Source organism: Phaethon aethereus (genome assembly GCF_964289735.1).
Source record: "Phaethon aethereus genome assembly, chromosome: 1".
NCBI lineage: Eukaryota > Metazoa > Chordata > Aves > Phaethontiformes > Phaethontidae > Phaethon > Phaethon aethereus.
In genome coordinates, this window is record NC_138575.1 from 222,439,559 (window position 1) to 222,464,020 (window position 24,462).

Below are 24,462 nucleotides of genomic sequence, written 5' to 3' on the forward strand. Positions count from 1 at the left end.
TGCCTTAATTGAATAATCTGATTTCATCCGTCACTCGGTGCGTGATCCAAACAGTCTCTGGAGGGGCTCAGCTGAGAATACAAAGGCAACGCGTGCTCTGGGCTTTGCCACGCAGGCCCGGGGTGGCGGGGGTGCACGGGGGCTGCCGGGATGCTTGCACAGAGCTCGCCGCGGTCGCAGCGCCGACAGCTTGACATCTCCACCCTTCTCTGTCGTTGCCACGGGACGTACCCAAGCCCTGCTGCTCTCTTTTCTGCTACGTGAAGCAGGACAGACGATGGCCGGGCTGTGAGAAGGTGGATGATGATTAACCGATCGTAACGGGGCGTCTTCGAGGGCGCAGGATCCCTCCCAGTGCTCTGACTGGGGCCGGCAGCTTGCCCGTGGCTGAGCGACGTCTCCCCTGTGCGGGTGTAGGTGTTTCTTTCTTCTTCACAAAATCCAAATTAAATATTTCATCTCGTACCACGTCAGAAAGAAGCGGGCAGGTCGTTCCTGGGATCCCAGGAACTAAAGGCAGCCTGGATGCCACACGCAGATGAGCGGCTAAAAGGCTCATGGTTGTGTTTCCAGGGCACTTTCATAGATCACCATGCGCTGAAGCTGGTGACGTCTCGTTTGCCTTTTCACCTGAGGGTGCAGCGGTGCGTGCTTAGGGATCGACAGACAGCATCTCCCGTCCGAGGTTAGAAACCGAAGGAGGGCATTTTTTGAAACTGTTTTTTTGGTTGTTTTGTGATCTCCTATCCTAAATATCATGCCAGAGAAAGAATGCCTCTTCTAGATAGATACATAGCGTTTGCCGGGCAGGGGTCACTCGAGGTGGGGGCTTCAAAACCACCACTTCCCAGTGCTGATTTTCTAAACCTTTTGAAGTGATCTGTTACCTCTCTTCCTGAAGTTGAGTAAGGAGGGAGGAAGGAAAAGTGTTGTTTATTTTTTAGTGTGGAGATTTTCAGTAAAGGGTAGTGCAGAAAATCTACTTTTTTATTATAAAATTGCAAATTTTGAAGGCGCTGGGTGGTTATGATGTTGAAATGAGTTGGCATTGCAAAGCTGAAGGAAAATGGGTGAGCAGGAATATCATCCTGCCCTGCTCCGAAGGAAGTCGGTTTGATTTTGGACAAGATAGGATCTTTTACAAGTTCTTGTATTTCAGCGTGTGTAGCACTTCTTGCTGCCTGCAAGTCAGGTCAGACTTTGCAAGGAAACAGCTTTGCTCCAGTTTGAGGTTCGTCTTCTTCCACATCCCAGCGCCACCAACATGGGCCTGGACCAGCGGTTCTTCGGCGGTGCGGTAGACCCAGGACCGTAGGTGCAGAGCCGGGCCGGAGGAGAGCGATCCCACGGTGGGTATGGACTTGGAGACATCACCCCGTGGTACCCCGAGCCCAGGCGGTCTGAGAAGCACCGCTGAATGAATTGATTTGATAAATGGACATTTATTACACTCACAAATTGGCTGAAACCAATTTCGGTCACATCAACCCCTGATAACTGCTAGGGTATTGATTTGTGTAAAGTAATACAGTGAATTTATCAGTTCAATAGCAAGCTGAAGGGCCTCTCAGAGACACCGTGCTACAGTTACGCCGTTACAGATGTCCAAAATAAAGTGAGAGCACTGCAGCGACGCTGGAAATGGCTCCAAAGAAGAAGGCCCAGGCGTCATCATCAGCCTCTTTGCTTGGACATTGGGTCTGAATGTCTTAATGAAATTTCAGTAAAGCAGGGTGACCTGCCTCCTTTTATTTATTTATTTATTTATTTCTGCCATCCCCAAAGTTGCAGGAGGGAGGGGACGGCTTTCCAAGAGGCAGAGCACGGATTTCTTGCGTGGCTATCAAAAAAGAGTGGTCAGCATGGCCGGCAGCTGCTGTGTGGGTGCGAGCCCCAAGGAGAGGAGCGCTCCCGCGGGCTTTCCCCGCTGAGGTTTTCGTCCTTCGGACGCGCCGGTGTCCTGCTCTGTCCTAGGATGGCATCGTTGTCCCTCTTGCAGAAGCTGGACGGGGCAGCGGCCAACCTAGAAGAGCTGCCTACAGCCGTGGCTGCCAGACCTGGGGGCACGGTGGCCCCTCTCTGGTGACAACCAGAATTTTTCAGGTTTTCCAAACCTGAGGAGCGCTGAGGCCAGGCTGTGTGCTAGAATATCTCATCGCTTTAAGGCTGCTTGTAGAAAAGGTTTTACACCCCATCACTCTGTTGATCTAACTAACTCACCAACTAACACCTTCCAGCTGGGGTCTCACACTGAATCACAAGCACTAACTTTATGGTAGTTTTTTATGGGGTGGTTTATATCCCTGGAGTTGCTATAAGCGAGACAAGTGTTTACCCATAAAGTCTGGTATCCTGCTGCAGAGGAGAGTGAAAAAAGACCGCACTTAACCTCGCTGCCTTCGGACCATTGAACGTGCTGACCCCTGCAAGTGGTCACTCTGTGCCCCGAAGCAAAAGTTTATTATCTTTATTATCTTAGCTGAGGTAGCTGCAGAGATTGTCGGCGGTCATGTTATTCCCCATCAATTTTTAAAAAAAATATCCACCCCGGGTATTTGACCTCACGTTTGCTGCGGTAAAGGGCAGGGAAGGAGCACGGGCAGCACCGGGAAGGGCACGCGGTGGGATGCTCTCAGAGGCGTGCGGCACGCCTGGGCTCGCGCAGACCCGTCGCTGCCCCTCCGTGTCAACGCCACAGCCATTTCCTCCTCTTCCTCCTCCTGCAGTGACTGTTCTGGGGGGGTGACGTGGCCTGTGAGCAGCTGGAGGACAGGACTGGATGCCCGCCGGGCTTTGCCTGTGGTTTCCGAGAGAACAGAGCCGCATCGCCGGCCGCAGCCCGAGCTGGTCCGTGGGGCCGAGCAGCGGCACCGGGGCACGGTGGGACGGAGCCAGACGCGGGCCAGTCCTGCAGCCTGGCTCTGCGCCCGAGCTAATTAAGCCCTGACAGGAGTCAGGACTTATTAGCGTGGCTGAGGCGCTGGGTAATGCAACTCGACTGCGTCCAGGCATCAACTGGCAAGTCCTCGTGGCGCTGGGGCTGGAGTTCCCACTCGCAAGCCCGGGCTCAGTCCCGTTTCGCTGGGTGGATGTGCCCTGGACGCTGAAGCTTAATTTGGGGTTTTTGGGCTGTTTGGGCTGGGCCCCTGCGTAGCGCAGCGGTGAAACCTCAACCTTCAGACTGAGCTACCACCCGCTTTCAGGAAGAGCCCCGTCTTTCCCTGCAGGCTCCGCAGGGATTAGGGCTTCAGGCACACTCCTCTTCATGAGTCGCTGCGATGGTTAATCACCCTCATTATTAAAAAACGTTCTGCCTTATTTCTAGTTTGAATTTGTCTAGCTCCAGCCCCTGGAGCATGTTAATTTTCTCTGCTAGATGAGCGAGTTCTGGGCTTTCTTGTGGAGGGGCTTAATGACTGTGGTCAAGTCAATCCTCAAACCTCTCGTTGTTAACCTCAGTAAATTGATTTTTTCTTGCAGTTTTCAGACTCACTCGAGGCTTTGCACTTGTTTTCCTAATCCTCACCAGATCTATCGGCTTCCACCCTGCCTGGGTCTCCTCAAATACAGACACGGGCTCAGAGGAGCTCGGCTGCATGCAGGTCTCAGCAACAGGAGCAGCTCCAAGAGCCTCATGGCAAATTCGCGTGAGACTCCTCGGTGCAGCTGTACGATCCGGCTGCTGGAACATTTCACCTGAGCTGCTGCTATTTACCATCTTCCCAGCATGTCTCCTGCTGGCAGAGGCACCATTTCACTGTCAGTCTGTAGGCTACAATATCCAGCATCTTTTTACGTGCAAAATGGAAGTATTTGTTAAATATTTCCCACGTCGGTTTACTCTCCCTGTCCCTGCAGGAAGACCTCTTCACGTGCCACGGCTAGGATACCCCACCAAGCAGAGGGTTTTGTGGACTGACTTGCTTTTTGAGGTTGAATTTCAGAATTTCCCCATTTTAAAGGTTACTATCAAGCCCTTCTGCCAGCTCCAGGGAGAAAACAAATCCACAGCTTCCCCCGGTGCCCCGTTCTGGGGAGAGACGGGCAGCTGAGGGACAAGGGCAGAGGCTCGGTCCCAGGCTGCGTTTTGGGGATGGCAGCCACAAGGTTTTACTCCTGTGCTTGCTGCGGACGCCGCTGAAGGGCAGGGAACGCAGAGCTTTTTTTGCAGCACCACTTGTGCAGCGGCGTTTAAAAAGCTTTCTTTTAAGAGCGCGGTCGAGCTGCGGATCTCTGAGCGATTTGCCTCCGTTCTTCGTTCTACCTCTGATGTTGCTATTTCCCTCCCTTACCTTAAAAATGCCGTCGGTTATCATCCGTGGGCATCTTGCCCTACTTCTATCAAACATAACGCGGTGCGTCTTCGGTCTCGCTGACACCCGGCAGCTGCCGTGCGCCGTTGGAGACGCGCTTGCGGGTACCTCGTTCGGCGGAGCCTCCCCGCCATTTATAACACCGTACGGTTTTAGTTTATGGCATTTCTTACAAAACGCTTTACAACGTGCAGCAATCCATATGGCAAGAATAACTCTTTTTAAGAGCTGTAATACAGGCCGTGTTTAAATAATGCAGATAAATCAGGAAGCCTGAGGGGTGAGTCTGGCTCTCTCCCTCTGAACCGGGAGCTGGAAACCCAGCGTATTGCGGTGCCTGTGGTTAGCTCCCAGGGCTCAAACTGGGCGCTGCCGAGGTCTGTGCTCTGCACCACATAGTTCTGCTAGAGCCAGCTGCCAGACTGTGTCCAAGCCGTGGTCCGGAGCGTTTCATCTCCCATCGTCCCTTCCTGGCTCCAGATCAGTCCGAGTCCGTCCCCAGCGCTCGGTGGGAAGCAGCACATGGCGGCGCACCCGGAGGGCCGGTGGAGCAGAGCCAGCTCGGGTGATTTTGGTTTCCTGGGGCTCGGGTTTGGTTCGGGGGCAGAGTCAGCAGTCCGGGCACAAGGATAACTGTGCTGCCATCTTCCCTGAGCGCTTCTTCTGGCCTCAGCGGGGAAGAGCTGTGCCCCCGAGAAGGGCAGCGGAGCTGGGGAGGGGTCTGGAGCACAAGTGTTACGAGGAGCGGCTGAGGGAACTGGGGTTGGTCAGTCTGGAGAAGAGGAGGCTGAGGGGAGACCTTATCGCTCTCTACAACTACCTGAAAGGGGGTTGTGGTGAGGTGGGTGTTGGTCTCTTCTCCCAAGTAACCAGCGATAGGACGAGAGGAAATGGCCTCAAGTTGCACCAGAGGAGGTTTAGATTAGATATCAGGAAAAAATTATTTACTGAGAGAGTGGTCAAGCATTGGCACAGGCTGCCCAGGGAGGTGGTGGAGTCACCATCACTGGAAGTGTTCAAAAAACATGTAGACGTGGCACTTCAGGACATGGTTTAGTGGGCATGGGGGTGTTGGGTTGATGGTTGGACTTGATGATCTTAAAGGTCTTTTCCAACATTAATGATTCTGTGATTCTGTGATTCTTGGGCAGCGCCTGCTGCCTGTCATTGCTGGAGCCTGCTTAAGACAAAGCTGGCAGACAAATCCCAGTAATGCATCCCCTACGTGTCCCCGTGTCCCATTGGCATACGTCCTCACGGACATCCTGAAAAAAGAGCTGGTTCACGCCTTACAAGATCTGTGTGAGATCTGAAGCCCCTGCAGATCAAAAATCAGAGCAGAGCCCACAAAATACCCTCTCTTCTCCCTGCCCCTTTTAGCCACTGCCTGAACAGAAGCAGATTAGCCACCCTACCCGCCTGCACCAGCATTTCACATTTACTGGTGGCCACTTCAGAATGTTTCAGGGTGCAAATTCCCTGGGAGTCTGTTTTCCGTGGGCTGTGCTCCACAAGGGCTTTGCTCAAAGGTTCGTGGCACTTGCCTGGACTCCACGGGAGGCTGGACGGGTACTTGGAAGTGAGACCCGTGCAGGACCCACGCCACGGCAGGCACCGGAGGTCCCCGGAGCTGAAGGTAGCTGGGGGCCAGCAGAATACGGGAGGGGGATCCCACTGATGGGATTTGCTCATCCCTGAGCCTCCTCCTGCAGCTGCCGCTCCGGGGAGCATCGCTGCGCCACGCTGATGCCCGCAGCGGATGGAGGAAACACCTAGTCCATCTCCCCGGGTCAGCCAACCGCCAGATAACAAGTCCAGGCCAACCAAGGGGGTATCTAATATTAAAATGCTAGGAGTTACTTAGCCAACAGGCCAAGCAGCAACGGACCCTTGGTCTGCACCAGGGCAGTCACTCCCGTGCTCCACAGGCCAGATCTGGCCTGCAGCTGCCTGCGTTTGATCCCCGCGGCCTCAAAAGCCGTTCCTTATCCTCCAGATAAGCCTAGTGCAGTGATGTTACTGCTTTGGTGAACGTGCTCAGGCTGTTCCGTGGGGCTGTGGGGCCGAATCGCGCCCCGGGTGGCCGTGGGCACCCGCGGGGCTCGGCGGCATCACCAGCTCTGCGAGGCGGATCAGCGTCTGTCCTGAGGAAGGGGCGTGCTGTTAGGACTGGGAGTTTGGGAGGTGATCAGGTGTTTCGGTTTCCAAAGCCTCCTTGACTTGTATAAAATTTTCCATTGGCATCTTAACGGGAATATTGCCCTTGGATTTGCTGTCCAGAGAGGCAGGGAGAGAACGGGCTCCCTTCCCTGGTCCTGCCAGGCTTGCACCGGCTCAGAGCTTTTGTGACCTTCAGTCACCTCCCTCTTTCCATTCGCGTGCGAGAAATAATGCGTAAACCGCTGCAAACCTGCTATTTTGCAGAAAGGTTGCTCTTGCGAGCTGGCAACGCGGCGTGCCTCTCGCCTCGTCCCCTCGCCAGCCCCCGTCGCTCCATCCATCCATCCATCCCTGTTCCCCCTCCCGGCCGTCTCCCTGGCAACGCTGAGTGCACATCCTGGAAAACTTTATCCGAAATCTGCTCTGGGCAGCTTTCCAAATCCATGCTAACCTGATTAGGTGTCTCTGGGGCCTTGGCTGGCTAATCAAATTAGATAGCACTAATGGTAGTGAGGACTTTGAGCGGGCAGAGAGCAGTAAAACATAGTGTATACTTAGTGATAATTATACTTGCTTTTGTGTCATTGATTTATATGCCTTCCCCCCCCCTTTTGTTTTCGTTGTCTTTAAATGCAGCTATTCGGAGGAAGGAAAATGGCTGGTACGACGAGGAGCACCCGCTGGTCTTTCTTTTCTTGGGATCATCTGGAATAGGTAACGCCTGGGTTGTGGCGAGAGGGACGGAGCCCCGTGGAGCGGCTGGGCCGGGAGAGGGGGCTGCGGCAGGGCTGCTCCTCGGGCTCGGCACAGGCCCGCGGCACGTTCCGCAGGCTCCGCATGAAATACCGGTTAAAAGTGCTGTCGCCCTCCCAACCGGTCACCCAGCCCATCGTCCCGCAGGGCAGCCGCCGCCAGGCTCCGGCACGCACGGCCGTGTCTCGTGCTGGGGCACAAGCAGCCTCACGCCGAATTACCCCGGGGACCGTCTGCCCTCCGAGTCTCGAGAAGGGGCAGTCCTCACCATACGGGTGTTTTCCAGTAGCAGCGCCTGCGTGCTGGGGTAGTAGCAGAAAATTCGCTGCTCGCAAAGCGAATCTCTGCTCATCTTGCTCCTGTGGGCCAGGATTGCTTTGTAATGATGGCGTTTTATTGACACCGATAATACTTGTCCCCAAGCACAATAAAATGCGACATGACAGCTGATCAGTTCATGAAATGGACAAAATGGCTTTTGCTTGGGATGGGGAAAAAAAAAAATAGGAGCTTTAAAGTAACCGAACTGTGACATTTGAAACAACCTCGGTGCTTCTGCAGCCGCTGACTCCCGCGGTCCTTGGGAAGACGCCGGTGCTGGAGGGGTTAAGGCAACAGGACACACTCAAGGATCGCCGCCTGACCAGGCTCCTGCTTCAGAGCAGTGGCAGGCCAAGCATTAACTCTAAATAAGTTGCTCTAAAGCTGTATAAAACCAGTAAGAAATGTTTTTGAGACTTCATTGAGCTGCTTATAGCAGGTCTGAAGGCTCAGTAATGTAAATTGTCAGATCTCCAACCCCGTGTATTTCCATGGGGGTTTTTTTCCTCCTTTTACTACCATAAAAATGAATATTGAAATAAGAAAGCAAAGCAGCCGAGAATTTTATCGTACCAAATGGATGTTTTATATAGGCCTTGATGTAAATCTGAAATCTGAATCTGAATGAGTCAGCAATCTGAAAGCCCAAATATGTGCAAACTAACATATCTAACGTGTCTTCTCTTTCAAAGAGAAGATTCTCTTTTAGTTTAAAACCGTTACCATATGTATGTACGTGTATACAATATGTGTAAGTACACCTGTGTACCTCTGTGCTTACACATCGGGATCTACGATACAGCAACGACCGAAGTCGACAAAGCTCGAACTGAAATAAGACGCTGACTTTTGGCAGAGGTTTTCTCTGCCGGAGCAGGCTTCCGAGCACAGTGATGAATTCCCATTTTTGCAGCCCTTTCGGGGTGATCCAATTAAGTGATGCTGCAGATCTGGCCCACCGAATCCATCGTCACCGAAATACAGCTGTGTCAGGGTGGGGCCGGGGCAGATGTGTCATACCCAGTAAGGCTGGAGTATTCTTTTAGCTAGTTTGGGTTTTAAGAAGCATTTCTTTTATTTAGAATAGTTGTTTACAGCGTGCCTGTGTGCCTGCCCTCCGCCCTAACACGTCAGAGCGTTTCTTTTCCAGCGTGCCGGTAGATCTAAGCTGGGTGTATGTGCAGCGCAGATAGCACACGGGCTTCAGGCGGTGTGCGCGGTGCTGGCGTTAACCCGCAGAGCATCCTCCGTGGCCGCGGAAGGCTGCACCTCGCCTTCGCTGGCAACCCCAGGAGCCCAAATGAGCCAAATTCTCCACCTGATAAACCCGATAAGCCCAGCGCTGAGGTGCCGGCGGGCGGCAGCAGGGGAGAGGGGTTTGCTGGCAGAGCCGGGGCTCTTTCCGACACGGGGCAGAGCCTGCCTGTTTAATGAAGTTTCTCCCCGGAGGAAGAGGTTGGGAGGACAGGATCCGGCCTTCCGTGAGCTGGTGTGTGTGTTCAGCCGTGTCAGTGGGGGTTTGCTCCGTTACTGACTGTTCCTAATCCTAGGATTTGATGGCAGTCGCACCATACGAATCAAAGAAAGAAAGAATATCCCGTTTCCCCGAAATTCTGTAGAGAGCAAAAGACATTGCGCCTGAAGCTGAGAATATTGAGAGTAGCTGTAGCAAAAATCCAATATAACCACACCTTTTTGTGGAAGAAAATAAAGATCCCTCTGCCTATCACGTAAGAATCCGCTATTAAAAAGGAAGCAGCCGGGGCGGTGATGCCGGTCTTCTGCTCAACCCCGTACCTGCTGCCTGGCTGCGTCCGGCCCGGGGCGCTCGGCAGGGTGTTATCCCGGGGGTCCGACAGCGATACCCCCTTCCCACGGTGCATTTGCAGAAAAAAATGTGTGTGTTGGTTACAGGGGTGCACGGCTGACGGGCAGACAGGCGGGGACAAACCTGCTTTAACACCAGTCTTTTCTTCCCGTCTCTGAAACAGGTAAAACGGAGCTGGCCAAGCAGACGGCCAAGTACATCCATAAGGATGTCAAAAAGGTAACGCCTCTTCCCTCCGCTTTTTGCCGTCCGGGTGCTTTTAGCCACGGGGTGGGTTTGTGCCTCGGCGGGGTTCGTTGCCTGCCTTTGCGGCCGTGGAAGAGGCAGGCGAGGTCCGTCTGCGCGCGCCAAGAAAGGGCTCCTGCTGCCTTAGACGAGCCCGCCAGGGTCCCCGTCCGTGTTACCGGTACAGCTGAATTGTAAAAGCCTAAATGCATTTAACAACAGCTCCTGTTCCCCGTTTGAGGGTGCTGTCATTTTGATGTCCTGTGTTGCGAACGAATTTTTGTTGCCTCTGTTGCTAATAACACTGTAAATTGTTAGAAGGATAAAATACTGAAAACCCCTTTTACGTGTCGCTAGCTGCACCGCTCGCCGCGTCGCACCCCTACGGACGGTGGAGATGGCGGCACGGAGTTCGTGCTGGGGTTCTCGGCGCTGAAATGTTCGGGGTCCAAACGGCAGAAGCTGTTTGCGTGGTTTAGTTTGTTACCCACGTCACAGTTTTTAGCGCAGGTGGGTTAGAAGTATTTCGAGGCAGTAGTGGCTTAGCAGGCGGATAGCTCAGGGGTGTCTGAGGCTGTGAAACAGCAAGCGTTCAAAGCCGGGGTCCCCGGGGCACAGACAAGCCTCCGCCTGCCTTGGGACGTGCCCAGCGCTCTCCCGGGACGGGCTGCAGAGGAACAGAGGCTGGAGCCGGCGAAGAGGAGCAAACGGGAGCGGAGCTGCCCGTGCGCCGATGCGAGGTTAATTCCTCTGCCCCGCATCCAACGGAGAATGGACGCAAGGGAAAATGACGCACGGAGAAAGAAGATCAAAAGTAAAACAACGCTGTAAAAAATGGCTGTTCTGGTTTCTTTTCCTCATCCTTCTATAATTGCCTTCCAGAAGCAATAAACTCCGGCTCCTGGGTCTCCGGCACCTTCACCCCTGACTCCCGCACCTGGAACAGGTCAATGCCCAGCCAAACATCAAATGGAAAAACCAGTTAAACACTGGATGTTGTGCTAACAGCGTGCACAGGTCGGGGTTTGACTGGTAATGAATCTGCTTGGCCGTCAGCGCCGTAACGAGCGGCGTGAGGGGGGTCGTAAACCCCACAGGCGATTATGGGGATGCGGCAATTCACAGGAACCAAAAGGAGAAGCCCGTACAGTCCCGTTTTCCGACTGCTGGGGAGGTCGGAAGGTGCTAATGTCCTTCCCCAGCCCGCGCTGGAGCCCGTGGTATGAACAGAGACGGGAGGATTGGGAGCAGGGTCAGACCAAAGCAGTGCAGGTCCTGCAGAGCCCGGGTTTGCCAGGACGCTGGTGGGACGCTCCTCGTGGGCACGCCACCAGGATCGGGCCCCAGCTCTGGAGACCTCGCTCTGCCCTGGGCAGTTTGTTGGTGTTTTCAGTTTTTGCAGGAAAATGTGGCAGTTTTGACTTGAAATCTGTCCTAAGCTGGCCTGAACTCTTACCACCCCCCCCTCAAGTACTGGCATTTCACAGGGAGTGGCAAACCCAGCAGATCCTCCTGGATCCCATCCCGTGGGAGTTCGTGGCAGCACCACCTTGGTTTGGTGCCCCAAGGCATCGCCCAGGACCAGAAGAGCTCTGGGCTGCTCTGCGCTGCTGAATGTCCTGTCCCTTAGCTCAGACGCTGGATGTTCCCGGTCAGGCTGGACGGGGCTCTGAGCACCTTGCTCGAGTTGGGGATGTCCCTGCTCGTACAGAATCACACAGAATCACTAAGGTTGGAAAGGACCTTGAAGATCATCAAGTCCAACCGTCAACCCAACACCACCATGCCCACTAAACCACGACCTGAAGTGCCACATCCACAGGTTTTTAGAACACTTCCAGTGTTGGTGACTCCACCACCTCCCTGGGCAGCCTGTTCCCATGCTTGACCACTCTCTCCGTAAAGAAATTTTTCCTAATATCCAACCTAAACCTCCCCTGGTGCAACTTGAGGCCATTTCCTCTTGTCCTATCACTGGTTACTTGGGAGAAGAGACCAACCCCCACCTCACCACAACCCCCTTTCAGGCAGTTGTAGAGAGCGATGAGGGCTCCCCTCAGCCTCCTCTTCTCCAAGACTGAACACCCCCAGTTCCCTCAGCCGCTCCTCATCAGACTTGTGCTCCAGACCCCTCCCCAGCGCCGCTGCCCTTCTCTGGACACGCTCCAGCACCTCAACGTCCTCCTTGTAGTGAGGGGCAGGGGGTCGGACCAGATGACCGTGAAAGGTCCCTTCCCACCCAAACCCCTCTGTGATTCTGTGGTCCCTGTGTGACTGTGGCCGTGCGTGTGCTGGGTGTACGCGCCTGGGGAGATGTATACAGCGACATCCCTCTCCTCCTGCACGGTACCTGTTCTTGTCCCCGGTGTCTGCGCGTCCTCCCACCTCCATTCGCTCTTCCCAGTAAATAACCATTTCACAAGGGTCTCTGGCTGTTGCTGGGGATAATTTTGTGTTGGCACGTCTGCAGCCGGCCTCTGAAAGGCTCTTTAGCGGCGCGGGATCGCTGCCTGATCCTGCCTGGGAAGAGTCGCGCACAGCGGAGCGGGGAGGTGCCGGCTCCCATGGGTGGGCGCCGAGGGAGAGCTGCCGTGCCTGGCTGACCCTGCCTGCGCCGGTGCTGGGGAAGCCCTTGTCTTCTCCTACCTCCAGGAGCTGGGTTATAGCTGCGAGCGCAGGAAATCCAGCGTCTGCAGTGAATCGTCAGCTTTTCAAGTGCAAAAAGGGAGCTTGGGTAGTAGCTGTAAATTCCCTGACAATGCTATCTATTTAAGGTGGTCACCCACGAACCTAGTTTACCTCAGCTTTATGATTTTGATTTCTATTTTATTTTTGTGGAGAGGCATTGTGTTCTTGTGATTTATTTCTAAAAAGCTGAACCGCAATAATAGCCGTTTCATTTGGGAAATGGCAAGCTGCTGTTCTGGTCCCGTCCGTATCGCTCCGGCAACGAGCAGGGCGTCGGAATTGGATCTCGGCCGCAGTGCGAACTGTTCCCGGCTCTCTTTGAGAAACTGCAGTCATCCTCCTCTTCCTCAGCATAACTCGCAGCGCTTTGCGGTGGGTCTGGCCACTCCGGTGCCGGCAGTCCTTGGGAACCGCAAAACCGCGTGTTCATCCATGCAGCCAGCTGCCTGGTTCCGGGCCAGCCTTCTGAATGTAATGAAACCTGGAGCCCATTAATCAAATAATCACGTCAAGTATTTCTTTCTCTTGCAGGGTTTCATCAGACTGGACATGTCAGAGTTCCAGGAGAGGCACGAGGTTAGTAAACGGGCTGTCTCTGCTTCCGAGGGGTGCAGCTGCGAGTTTAATCGGTAATTTAAAGAAATCCTGCCCGTGCCCTCGCTCCCCTGTGTCTGGTCCCTGTCCCGGGCGGTGCTGAGCGTCGTCCCGCTGCCACCGAAGGCGACAAGCGTCTCCTCTCTCACCCTGGCAGCGGCACCCAGGACCTTCCCAAACCACTTCCACGTTCCCCAGAAGACGGGCGGTGCAGCGTGGCCGAGGGGGCATGGCAGAGCAGCCGCAGTCGCTCCGGCTTGTGCGTGAAGTCGCGATACGGGAAACGCCAGCCAAAAAGCAAGTTTAACTCGGGCAAATGAGGAGCAGAGACCAAGGAGCAAGAAGAGCTTTAACAATTCGTGCCTGGTGCTGCGGCGTCTGTACACGGCGTCGGCCCGTGGGGAAGAGCAACTGAGACAGGATGACGGTGTGCGTGAAAACCCGCAGCCCGGGCGGGCGACGCGGAGCTCAGCCCAAAGCCCCCTTCCCCTCCTTGCCTCCGACACCTGGGTGTGGGGTGAGCTCTGTCTCCCCAAAAAGCAGCAAGGTCCTAGCTGAGATAGGCTCATAACACGTTTCTTTTGACGGCTGTGGAGGGGCCTTGTATTTTTTATTGATGCTGTCGGCGAGGTGCACCCAAATCCAGAAGCACGGGTTGAGAAATAGCCCAGGAGGGACCTGAGATCATCCCCATAAACGCTGGAGCTGCTGCATTGCTCTGCGGAGACAGGGAAGGAGGAGGAGGAGGACTGGCTGGCTGGGACCTGGGGAGATGGCGTCTTGAAAGCGAGGAGGAGGAGGAAGGTGCTGGGGACGACCTCCAAAGGGCCGCTCCGAGATGGGACTACGCTTCTTTTGCCTTTCTTGCTGCTGAGGGGTGCAGCCAGCCTTTGCCGCCTACGCGGCGGGCAGGGGCCAGGCAGACCCTCGCGCTGTGACAAGGGCCGTGACAAGGGACGATTCACGTTTTGACCTGGCCGGAGGCTGTGGCAGCCTCGGCATCATCGTCAGGGCCCTCAAATGTCCAGGGCTAGAAGGGGTCCAGAAAACCTGTTATTTTATCCAAAGCAGTGAAGGGGTTTGGGAAGAGAGAATAGAGACGCGCTTGCAGCTGGCCTGATAGATCGGTTATTAAAGGGAGTAAAAAAAGGATAAAAATAAAGCCCTGTTGATGATTCAGTACAAAGAAAGAGGAGTTAGGAGTAGCAGTATAAATGCAAGATATAAAATACTGCGCCCTGACAAAGACAAGAGGCAGAGCGAAGGGAAGGAATAAAGTAGAGAATTGCTGCGAGAGCAATATAAATTTTTCAAGCAAACAAGGATCAGGAGGTCAGCCCAGGAGACGGCGTCCTTTGAAGGAGCCTGGGGAGCCTCACGTAGCCCCAGGCGCCACAAAACGAATGCGACGAACTAGCCGCCATCGGCTAATTCCTGCCCTCCTGTTCCCAAGTCAGCGGGACCCCCCTCACCTCCGCATCGTGTCCGTGGGAGTGGGCAGGGGCGGCAGCGGCGGTGCAGGGCGGCGATGCTCGGGGAAGGGGGATCGCGGCTCTCCCCGGGCAGCCGGATTGTATCGCTGGGCAAAAGGGAGCCACTTAAATGGGAGAATCACAGAATCGCATCGTGGTTTGGGTGGGAAGGGACCTCTCAAGGCCATCCAGTCCAACCCCCTGCCATGAGCAGGGACATCCCCAACTTGAGCAGGTTGCTCAGAGCCCCGTCCAGCCTGACCTGGGATGTTTCCAGGGATGGGGCATCCACCACCTCTCTGGGCAGCCTAGGCCAGGGTTTCAGCACCCTCCATGTCAACATCTTCCTTAGATCTAGTCTAAATCTGCCCTCTTTCAGTTTAAAACCGTTACCCCTTGTCCTATCACTACAGGCCCTGCTACAAAGCCTGTCCCCATCTTTCTCCTCAGCCCCTCTCAGCCCTGGCAGCTGCAGGAAGGTCTCCCCGGAGCCTTCTCTGCTCCAGGCTGAGCCCCCCCAGCTCTCCCAGCCTGTCCTCCCAGCAGAGCTGTTCCAGCCCTCGGAGCGTTGCTGGGGCCTCCTCCGGCCCCGCTCCAGCAGGTCCATGTCTCCTGTGCTGGAGAAGTTGGGAATTTGTTGGTGCTGGCTATGGAGAAGCTGCCGTGGCTCCTCTCCTCTGCCAGCCCCGCAGAGCCAGGCTCGCTGAAAGGGCACATGCCGGCGCGGCCGCGCTGCGGCACACATGGCTTTCGTCGTTCGCCAGCACTGAGACCACGACAGACGCGCCCTTCGGCTCTGCTGCTTCCTTGTCCTGGATTAAGGAGAGATTTCTTTGTTTTATGAGGATTCACCAATATTCTGGGGGCTTGGGATTTTGCTCCATGAATTCCTTCTGGTTCCCGTACAGGCAGCCGGCCATCGACTCTGCATGTCCGGCATCCTGGAGACCCACACGGAATTAACAAACTGATCGTTTCGTTCTCTCCAGCTCTTACACACCGGAAGATGCGCCCGCAGACCCTGGTCTCTTGAACATGCTCCAAGCTGTACATCAAAAATCGCTTGTCATTTTTGCCAAAACATTCCTGTTGTCAGAAATACTCTTCTAAATAATCTTCTACATTTTTTAACCTAATTTAAAAGATCATGATGTCAATTAGTGAAGTTGGTTATTGACAGTGGAAAAATATTTTCCTTGTGGACTCTTCCCAAGCTTTGATTCCCCACTAGAGCCACCTGCCGCTCATAATCCTTTGAATTCTTGCTCTTAAAAAGGCTGAAGGAGGTGAAAATAGGTCTTGGACAGCTGGGATGGGTCCCTCGGATACTGCGTAGGAAAGCAGGGCTGGTGCCGGCTCGCCTGCCGATGGCTGCTCCTGCAGACTCTGCTCATTACAGCTCAGCAACCACCAATCTGCATGTTGCCAAATTGTTGCTGATTAAGCTGATTTTGGGACACCCAGGGTGTGATAGATGTCACAAAGAATATAGAGCTTGATTTGTCTGCAGCAAAGAGTCGTGGCTGCCTGCTGAGCTACCGAGGGGCCATCCATGGTTCCTGGCATCCATGGCTCAGCTTTCACGTGTCCTCTTGCCTCCTGCTAGGTCGCCAAGTTTATCGGCTCTCCACCTGGCTACGTGGGCCATGAGGAGGGTGGGCAGCTCACCAAAAAGCTGAGGCAGTGTCCAAATGCTGTGGTGCTCTTCGACGAGGTTGACAAAGCCCACCCAGATGTCCTCACCATCATGCTGCAGCTGTTCGATGAGGTAAATCCGCATTTTGGGGTCGGAGTTTGCCCAGGGGCCATTCAGAAGGTGACAGCGGTGCAAGGGATGGTGGTGGCAGGAGGTGTCCTGGAGCGGGGCCGAAATACTCCACATCAATAGTCCCTTCCAAAAAAATGTGAGCCAGCCAGTCGACCTCTTCTCCATTTTAACACCAGGAGATGGGATCACGCTGAGGTCTCCTGGTGGAGTAAATGACATCTTTAGGCAAAGAAAAAGCCAGTGGGATGGCTGGGTGGGTTGGAAACAAGGAGGAAGCCTGGGAATGGGATTGTCCCATGTCACTGGGAAGGTGTGACAGTGAAGACTGTGTCACGAGGATACTGCTAGGGAAAAACCACCCCAGTGACAGGTCGGTGCAGGAATGGGTGGGCTGCCAGTCCACGGCAGAAAGCAGGAGCGACGAGAGGAGGCAGGAGGGTGCCCCATGCCTGCCTCCCATGGACACCTCCATGGCATGGAGGAAATCCTCTCCTAGGTCCCAGGCGCGGGTCAGGGTGTTGTCACAACATCAAAAAAGCGGGGTGGTCTGGGGACTTTGTAGTCCATCGGTATCCTAACGAGTCGTGTCTTGTTCATTGCTGGGGTTTAGTTCAGGTTGGTTAATTTGTGACTTTTCAGGTGGCATGTGATTTGTCTCATACCTTTCCTCCCCCAAACATAGAATCACCGAAGGGTTTGGGTTGGAAGGGACCTTATGCCATGGACTAAACTCTTCAGCTGACTACCTAGGAGGAGTCTGGGGCAGGTTCCCAGGACTTCAGCTGTCTCCAGAGGAAGCCAGAACACTCCTGGAGATGCCCGGGAGGAGTCCTGAAGAGCTGCCGACGTGGACCTGCCTTAACGTAGGCAAAACTCCTTGGGTAGCTACCTTGGAGGAGCATGGGGCTCCCAAACGCATCGTGTGTGCTGGGGGAAGGTCCGTGCCCGATGTCAACCTCCTCTGGAGACAGCTGAAGTCCCAGATGGAAGCCCCAAACTCCTCCGAGGTAGCTACCCAAGGGCTTTTGTCGATGTTGGAGGAGATCCATGCCCGTTAGCTCCACGAGACTCCTCCCAAGCGTCTCCACACATGACACCACCCGATGCCGCTGGCAGCAGATACCTGCTGTCCGTGACTTTGGAGTCCTTTGCTGTCTGCTGGCCTCTGGGGGACGCTTGGCGTACGACCTGCCCTGGGCAGCCGAGGCTCCCTTGCGCGAGCTGGAGGGAGCCGGGGACAAACGCATGTCTCCAGGCTCTGCATCTCCAGCTGCGCCCTCAGCCTGTTGCGTGCAAGCTTTTCAGCTTGTTTTTAAGGTCCCGGTCTGCCCTCAGAGGCAACCAAGCTCCAGAGCAACGCCCTGGAAGGTTTTGGGGTTTTTTGTTTGTTTGTTTTTCTTTTAAGGATTAATAACACAATTTTTTCTTGCATAGATCATCGCAGCAGCAGCTAAATGTGAAATCAATTCCTGTACCACGCACTTGACAGGGCAATAACCCAAATGTTAATCTCAAGCACCCAACAAGGATTTGTGTCATTGTGCTGGGTATCTGCTGCTGGAGACATATTGAGGAAAGAAACCGCCTGGGGAGCTGCTTCTTTTTTCCTTATTTTTCTCTCTTTTTTGATTTTATTAATCAAGAGAACTAGTACTTCTGAAGGGTTCCTGCCTTGCTTTGGTCGGAGGAGGGTTGACGCCACAGCAGTCGGCTGCAGCGCGGTCGCCCCCACCACGGAGCGCGGTCCTGGGCTGCCCCGGGTTGGTTTGCCGGGCGATCCCGCGGGCGTGAGGGATGCTCTCTGTTGCCTCTCGCTGTCACAGCCTCCCCGTTGCTTAGTTCACTCTGTTGTAGTGATAACCCGGTTATTTCCGCAAGGTTCTTTCAGCTTTGCGTATTTTCGGTCAGGCTACGAGCAGCCTGTGCTTCCCCGTGGCACCTTCAGGCCACCACAAAGCCCCTGCGAGCCTTCCCTGCCCTCCTGGATTGCCACGGTGCCGCGGGGGGCTTCGAGCCCGCCCGTCTGGAGGGCTTCGGCGAACATCGGGGCAGCGTCGCTGGAGCTGTTCAGGGCCCCGGCGCCTGCAGCTGCCCGCTCTGCCCCCAGGAAGAGCCCACGCGGGGGAGCGTCTCGCGCCGCAGCCGCTCCAGCAGCCAGCCCGGCATCCCAGCCTAAACCACAGCCGCGGCAGGGCTGAGCCGACTGCCCCCGAGAGCCCTTCGAACCTACCCAAGGGGCAACAGCCTCCGCTAGAGGGGTGGGACGGAGGCACGAGGTGCCAACAACTTCACCTGCACTCGCGGGGTTCTCCAGAGCTCGTGGGTCAGACCCAAAACCACGGCGGGGAGGTGGGCGGGGGGGCACAGGCGGCCGAGGCACGTATGGGCAGCCGTATGGGCTGCCCCAGCCCGCCCCCCCGAGGGACGTCTCCCAGGGCTGCCCTCGAGTGTCCCCCGGCTGGGGCAGGCTGGGACGAGTCGCTGCCTTCCTCGGCGAGGTGGGGACTTCTTCAGCCCCTGCAGCTCGGCCCTGCCTCCTCCCCGCCTGGACCCTTGGGCATCCCTTCAGAAACAAATCTGCTCGGGGCGGGGGGAGAAAGGGACCCGTGTCCTTTTGCCTCGTGTTTTGGCAACGTCCTGTGGCACCCGCTCACGCCGCTTGTGTTGTCTCGGTGTTGCTGCAGGGCAGGCTGACGGATGGGAAGGGGAAAACCATTGACTGCAAGGATGCCATCTTCATCATGACCTCCAACGTGGCGAGCGAGGAGATCGCCCAGCACGCTCTGCAGCTCCGACAAGAGGCCACGGAGATGAGCAAGAAAAGGATCGCAGAAAACTTAGGTACTGGTCTTTCAGTGTCGTGCTCCAACTCCCTAAAGGATCCAGATCCACCTCCTTCCCAACGTTCATTTGACACCAGCTCAGCCATCCCTCTGCCCAGGGGGAGCACCCAGACCCCTCCATTGCCTCTCCACTGCTCGCCCCTGCAGCCGTCCGCACTGACACGTCCTCCAGGCACTGCGGCTTTGGGGCGAGCCTCGGGGCTGCTCCTGTGCCAGGAGGGAAGGCAGCTGCCTGATCTTTGGCATGTGTGTCTGGGAAGTCACGCTGTTGCCTTACGGGATGACCTGTTGCTGACAAGTCCCACACCCCGATCTCCACCCTCCTCCCTCCTGTGATACCTCTGCTCTGAGCTTGCCCTGTTCTGAAATCCTGGTTATTCGAGATCACATCCTTGAGCTCCGTCTCTGGAGGCTTTATATCCCACCTCTCAGCCTCCCTCACCTTGTGCTCTCTTCCCTTTGTCTCCTCACCCTTTTCGTTCTTTCAGGCCCCTTCCAAATGCTTCCTAGAAAAGGCTGGGGCTGGTACAGGTGCTGATATTAAAGGGGAAGAGTTTTGTTCCCTCACGGTCCTTCCAAGAAGGACTGAGCTTAATCAATTTTACTTTGCCTTGGAACAGGAGCCCTGGACCCACACGTCAGGGTCCTGTAGAAAATTTTCCAAAAATGTGAATTAGGTAATAAAAGGAGAATTGAGGAGAGAAAGGGCAGCCTCTAAGATTGGAACAAAACGACTCTGCTGAAGGCAGCAGAGAATCCCAATTCATGTGCAACCCTCCACCACCTTCACCGGCGGCTTGGGGATGCCTCCAGCAGCACCAGGAGGCCCCAGGGACTGATCTCTGCTGTGCCAGGGACAGACGGATGGACGGATGGTGATGCTTGCACCAGTGCCTGTCCCCTCGAGCTCTAAAATGCGCGGCAGTTTGTGAGCACAGACACCGGCACAGGGAGCGCCGGGAAACGCCGTCTCGGTCGCATGCTGCTGTGCCTGTGGATAACCGGGCAGTCGCGTATGATGGCCACGTCCCTTGTTTTCTCATCAGTTTTGAAAAACTCATCGATTGCTTTTTTTAAGACCCTTTTATGGTCTTAAATGTCTGGACATGCGTCTTCCATGGGGTACCTAGCAGCACGTGCCCTCACGAATACACCATGTTTCCTAAAGGTCAGTCTCGAGAGCTCTGCTCACCGGCGGAAACGCCCGCAGAGCTGTGGTGTGCGGTGTGCGCGGCGGCTGTGCCCGGGAAACAACCACAGCCCTCTGCGGCAGCCCCGTGGGAGCAGGAAAAAGCACTGGGTTTTGGCGTCAAACGCATTTTCCAGCTTCTTTCTCACTGTCTATTCCTTTTTGTTTTGAGAAGGGGATGCCAAAGCTGGCTTAATTCAGAATCTTTAAACTTCAATCAAACTGGGTAAAGGACAAAGCATGCCTGCAACTGAACTTTCAAGAATAACATTTTAAAATGCCAAGCACTTTTCTGCTAAATGGGGAAAGCATTGAATTTTAATTTCTAGAACTGTACAGCAGACAGCTTCAGCAAGCGAACGGCGGCGAGACAGCATAGCCGGAAAATGCATTTCGGCGCAGAAGCCTGCCCTCAATTGAATTTCGTGGAGCTCCTTCCAGTGTACTGAGCTCTTGGCTTGGAGATCCTTTTGAAGGCCGTGGCCAGGAGGTCAGCGTAAGCGCCGGAGTGGGCAGATAAATGGACAGATAGACGGAAGGAGCTGCTTCCGCAGCATCTCTGCATCTGCCAGTGCAAGCAGCAGATATTACAGGTGGCAAACCTGAATCCCGGGGCCGGCTCTGTCTCCTCTGCCTTCTCCAGCTCTCCTCTTCCAGAACGCCATGCCGCATTCCCGTTACTTCCTGAAAACCCCCTCAGTGTCTTTTAGCAGAAAACAGAATAGTGAAATGGGCCGAATCCTTATAACCAAAAGCCCCCACTCTGTATAGACCCCACAGCCGGGCTGCACTGTCCGTCTCCCCCGTGCCGTGCAGCCAGCTCCCCACCCAGGACGCGTGCAAGCACCAGCGTGCTCGTGGCTGCCGCGGCGGGGAAGGAGAAGAGGCGATTTCAGAGCGCGCAGCACCGCTTCGCTGCGTGCCGGCACCGGTGCTGGTCCGGTGGAGCCTGCGAGCCCCTTCTGCCGCTGCCGGGGGTCCAACGGTCCTCACCAAGGCTGCGAAGGGCTCCCAGCACCCAGCACCCAGCGTGGGTCTTTCTCCACCGCCCCACGCGTCAGGATCTTATCCAGAGCGCCTTGGATGCGAGGGATCTGCCGATAAGCATCCTTGCATTAAAACAGCACGTGGAGTTACACGCGCGAAGATGTAGGAAGAAGTGAGGCGGTGAAGACAGAGGGGGATCGTGCACTTGGGCGGCAGACAGGCAAACCCTGCGTGCGAGCTCCGCTCGGGGCTGGCTCCGGGAGCCAGCCAGACCCTGGCTCCATCTGCAGTCAGCCAAGGGAAGCAGCCTCCGGCCGGAGCTGTGCCCAAACAGCCTCAGCGCGGGTTTTGCTCTTCGCCGAAGGGACCAAGGACCGTTCCTCTGTGCCCGACAGAGCTGCGGGAGCCGACGCAGAGCACCCCGGACGATGATGTGCCCTGTGTGTAATGCAATTAGCAGCGGCTCCCAGAGTCCAGCCGCCGGCCGGGGTCTGTGAGGGCCGAGTGAGGGCTCCTGCTCTCCCAAACCTCCGGGCGGCAGCTCCCGGGCGTGCAGGGCAGCCAGCGGAGGCAGAGCCGCAGCTCTTCAGCCGTGCAAGTGAGACACACCAGTGAAGGGTTTACAGGCTGCCCGGAGATGCCCCATCCCTGGAAACATCCCAGGTCAGGCTGGACGGGGCTCTGAGCAACCTGCTCGAGTTGGGGATGTCCCTGCTCACGGCAGGGGGTTGGACTAGGTGCCCTTGAGAGGCCCCTTCCCACCCAAACCCCTCTGTGATTCTAAGGGTGCTCTCCTTGGGCACCCACCGTGCGTGGGCGTAGCCGTGGGAGACCCAGGCCTGGTGTCCAGGGTGACAGGTTGCAGGGACACCTCACTACCAATCCAAGCGTGGCTGGTGGCATGTGTGGAGGTTCCCGGTCCGTTCCCAAGTCCCCTTGAGCCCCCACCTCGCCCCCCTGCCCAGCCTGCGGCTCCTTGTCACGCTGCTTTGCTCGTCCATCCTCCAGGAGCTGGGCAGACGGGAAGCCCGTGTCCCACCTTACCCACCAGCACCCCGTGTCCTCCTGTCTTTCAGAGGATGTCCAGGTGACCGACAAGATAACCATCTCCAAGCAGTTCAAGGAAAAGGTTATTCGCCCCATCTTGAAGGTACAGGTGATTTTTTTTTCATGGCTTATGTTTCGGGTGTCCTGAGCTTTGGTCGCTGAGTCACTGGCCGCAACAGCCACCGTATTCCTCACCCAGCTGTCTCCCAACTGTAAGAGAAGTGACATGAGGTCATTTTTTAATTTTCAGCCACTAAGAAGTAAGGTTAGAACCCAGCAGAAATAAATAACAGCATCTCATTCACTCCCTGTGCTCTTATTTAGAGCAACAACCTGAGGCAAGAAGGGGGACGTGGGGTGGGAAGTGCTGCAGTGGGATTTTGGGGGTTCCCTGCTCTCCCGGAGCCACTGTCTGCTGAGGGGCCAGGAAAACCTGACCGCAGCGACACACCCCGGTGACACCGAGTTTCTTTAAGATGTTTCTGAAGCACTTCAGGGCGCTGCTTACCTGGCAGCTCCCACAGAGACCGAGAATTTGACCTCCCGGCGGGAGGCTTGGACGGGAGCCTCGGAACCGGGAGAGCCGGGGAGCGGCAAGGGGTGTTGCTGCAAGTGGCTGGGGCAGGAGCACACAGCAGAAGGGGCTGGAGCGGGGCTTACGCCGCGGCAGAGATTCGTTTCTAGTTCCTCCTGCCGTCTCCAGAATGAATCCCTCCCCTAAGCCATGCCGGGAGGTACTCCTGATGACCTGAGACCCGGCAGCACGGGTTTCTGGCTCCGTGGCGGGGCGCAGGATGGCTGCCGGGGCCTCGCTAGGCGGATGCGTGAGCTGTCGGAGGTGGAGGTGATCCCTGTCACTGCTGTCCCTGTCGGGGTCCCCAACCCTGTCCCCGCTGACCTTCAGCCCTTGTCCCTGCAGGCTCACTTCAGGCGAGACGAGTTCCTGGGAAGGATCAATGAGATTGTGTATTTTCTCCCTTTTTGCCACTCGGAGCTCATCCAGCTCGTCAACAAGGAGCTGAATTTTTGGGCCAAGAAGGTAAAAATCATCCAGCGCTTTAGAGGTAACTTCTCAAGTGATGCACGAGCAGGAGGAAATCCCTGCCTAAGCCTTCACCCTCCTGAGGGGGAAGCAGAGTGAACGTACATCTTTACAAGTCTTACACGCCGTCCAACTTGGAGCCGTCGGGAGGGTGGGGACCTGTGGGGACGGTGGGGGACGGTTCCTCCGCTGTTGGGGCAGGGATGAACTTTGGGCCACAGCTCAGAGGCGTTGCGGTGTCCCATTGGTCTTTGCACATCGGAGCTCTCCGGGGGGCTGGGCAGGAATTGGGGGACCTCTTGTGTTGGTGGGTCTGGCCCGGCAGGGCTCTTGGTGCCCTTTCCTCCTCGGCCCAGGGACGCCCGTACCCCACCGTGCTGCCCGTGGTGTCCCCGCTGCTCCAGGAATGGGGTGCCAGGGTTGCTTGAAGGCATCAGTAACTCTTCCCTCCTCTTCCTCACCTGGCAGGCCAAGGCGAGGCACAACATCACCCTGCTCTGGGACCGGGAGGTCATGGACGTGCTGGCTGACGGCTACAACCTGCACTACGGGGCCCGGTCTATCAAACACGAGGTAAAGCCAAGGCCGGAGCCGCGGCGTCGCCTCCAGCGCTGCTCTGCACAGGGAGAGTCGGGCGGGCGTTACCGCTTGGGTCTGTCCCGTGGGAGACGGTCCCCACGGCTCCCGAGGGGAGACCTTCACGGTCTGCGGGAGGAAGCGGCACAGCCAGTACCCTCCAGAAAGAGACGGGGACCCCGCAGGATGAGCAGGAGATGCTGGGGTGCTGTGCTGCCCGGGGGCGGGGAGGAGAGCTGCCCGGCTCCCGGGGGGCTGCTCGCAGGGGGTTGCTGATGGGAGCCGTTTTTTCGGCTTCAGGTCGAGCGGCGTGTTGTGAACCAGCTGGCAGCCGCCTACGAGCAGGACCTGCTGCCGAGGGGCTGCACCCTGAGGATCACGGTGGAGGACTCGGACAAGCAGCTGCTGAAAACCAAGGACAGCTCTTCCCCCGGCGCGGAGAAAGCAAAGGTGCCGACCCTGCGGCTGGAGATAGTGGAGAAAGACAGCAAATCCCGAAAACTGGACATCCAAGCGCCTCTGAACCCAGAAAACATCGCTTACTTCTTGTAGGCAGCGACGAGCGCTCCTGGAGCGCGCTCCGCCCCGGCAGCCGCCTGCGCGACGCTGCGGGCAGCGCGGGTTGACAATAAAACACCGTCAGGCTCGGAGTGTGC

At 56.0% G+C, this 24,462-nt stretch overlaps 1 protein-coding gene across 1 annotated transcript in view; it reads left to right on the forward strand.

Annotated features, from left to right (window-relative positions):
- Positions 1–24,462, forward strand: part of CLPB (ClpB family mitochondrial disaggregase) — a gene marked incomplete at its 5' end in the record, with an annotated part of 91,671 nt that extends 67,209 nt beyond the window's left edge. Inside the window, 9 exons of the mRNA XM_082014507.1 lie at positions 7,110–7,187; positions 9,539–9,594; positions 12,820–12,864; positions 15,961–16,122; positions 18,807–18,963; positions 22,218–22,291; positions 23,108–23,227; positions 23,699–23,803; positions 24,107–24,462. Coding sequence (XP_081870633.1) covers positions 7,110–7,187; positions 9,539–9,594; positions 12,820–12,864; positions 15,961–16,122; positions 18,807–18,963; positions 22,218–22,291; positions 23,108–23,227; positions 23,699–23,803; positions 24,107–24,358 — 1,049 coding nt within the window. The 3' untranslated portion in view covers positions 24,359–24,462. The remainder of the gene's footprint in view (positions 1–7,109; positions 7,188–9,538; positions 9,595–12,819; positions 12,865–15,960; positions 16,123–18,806; positions 18,964–22,217; positions 22,292–23,107; positions 23,228–23,698; positions 23,804–24,106) is intronic.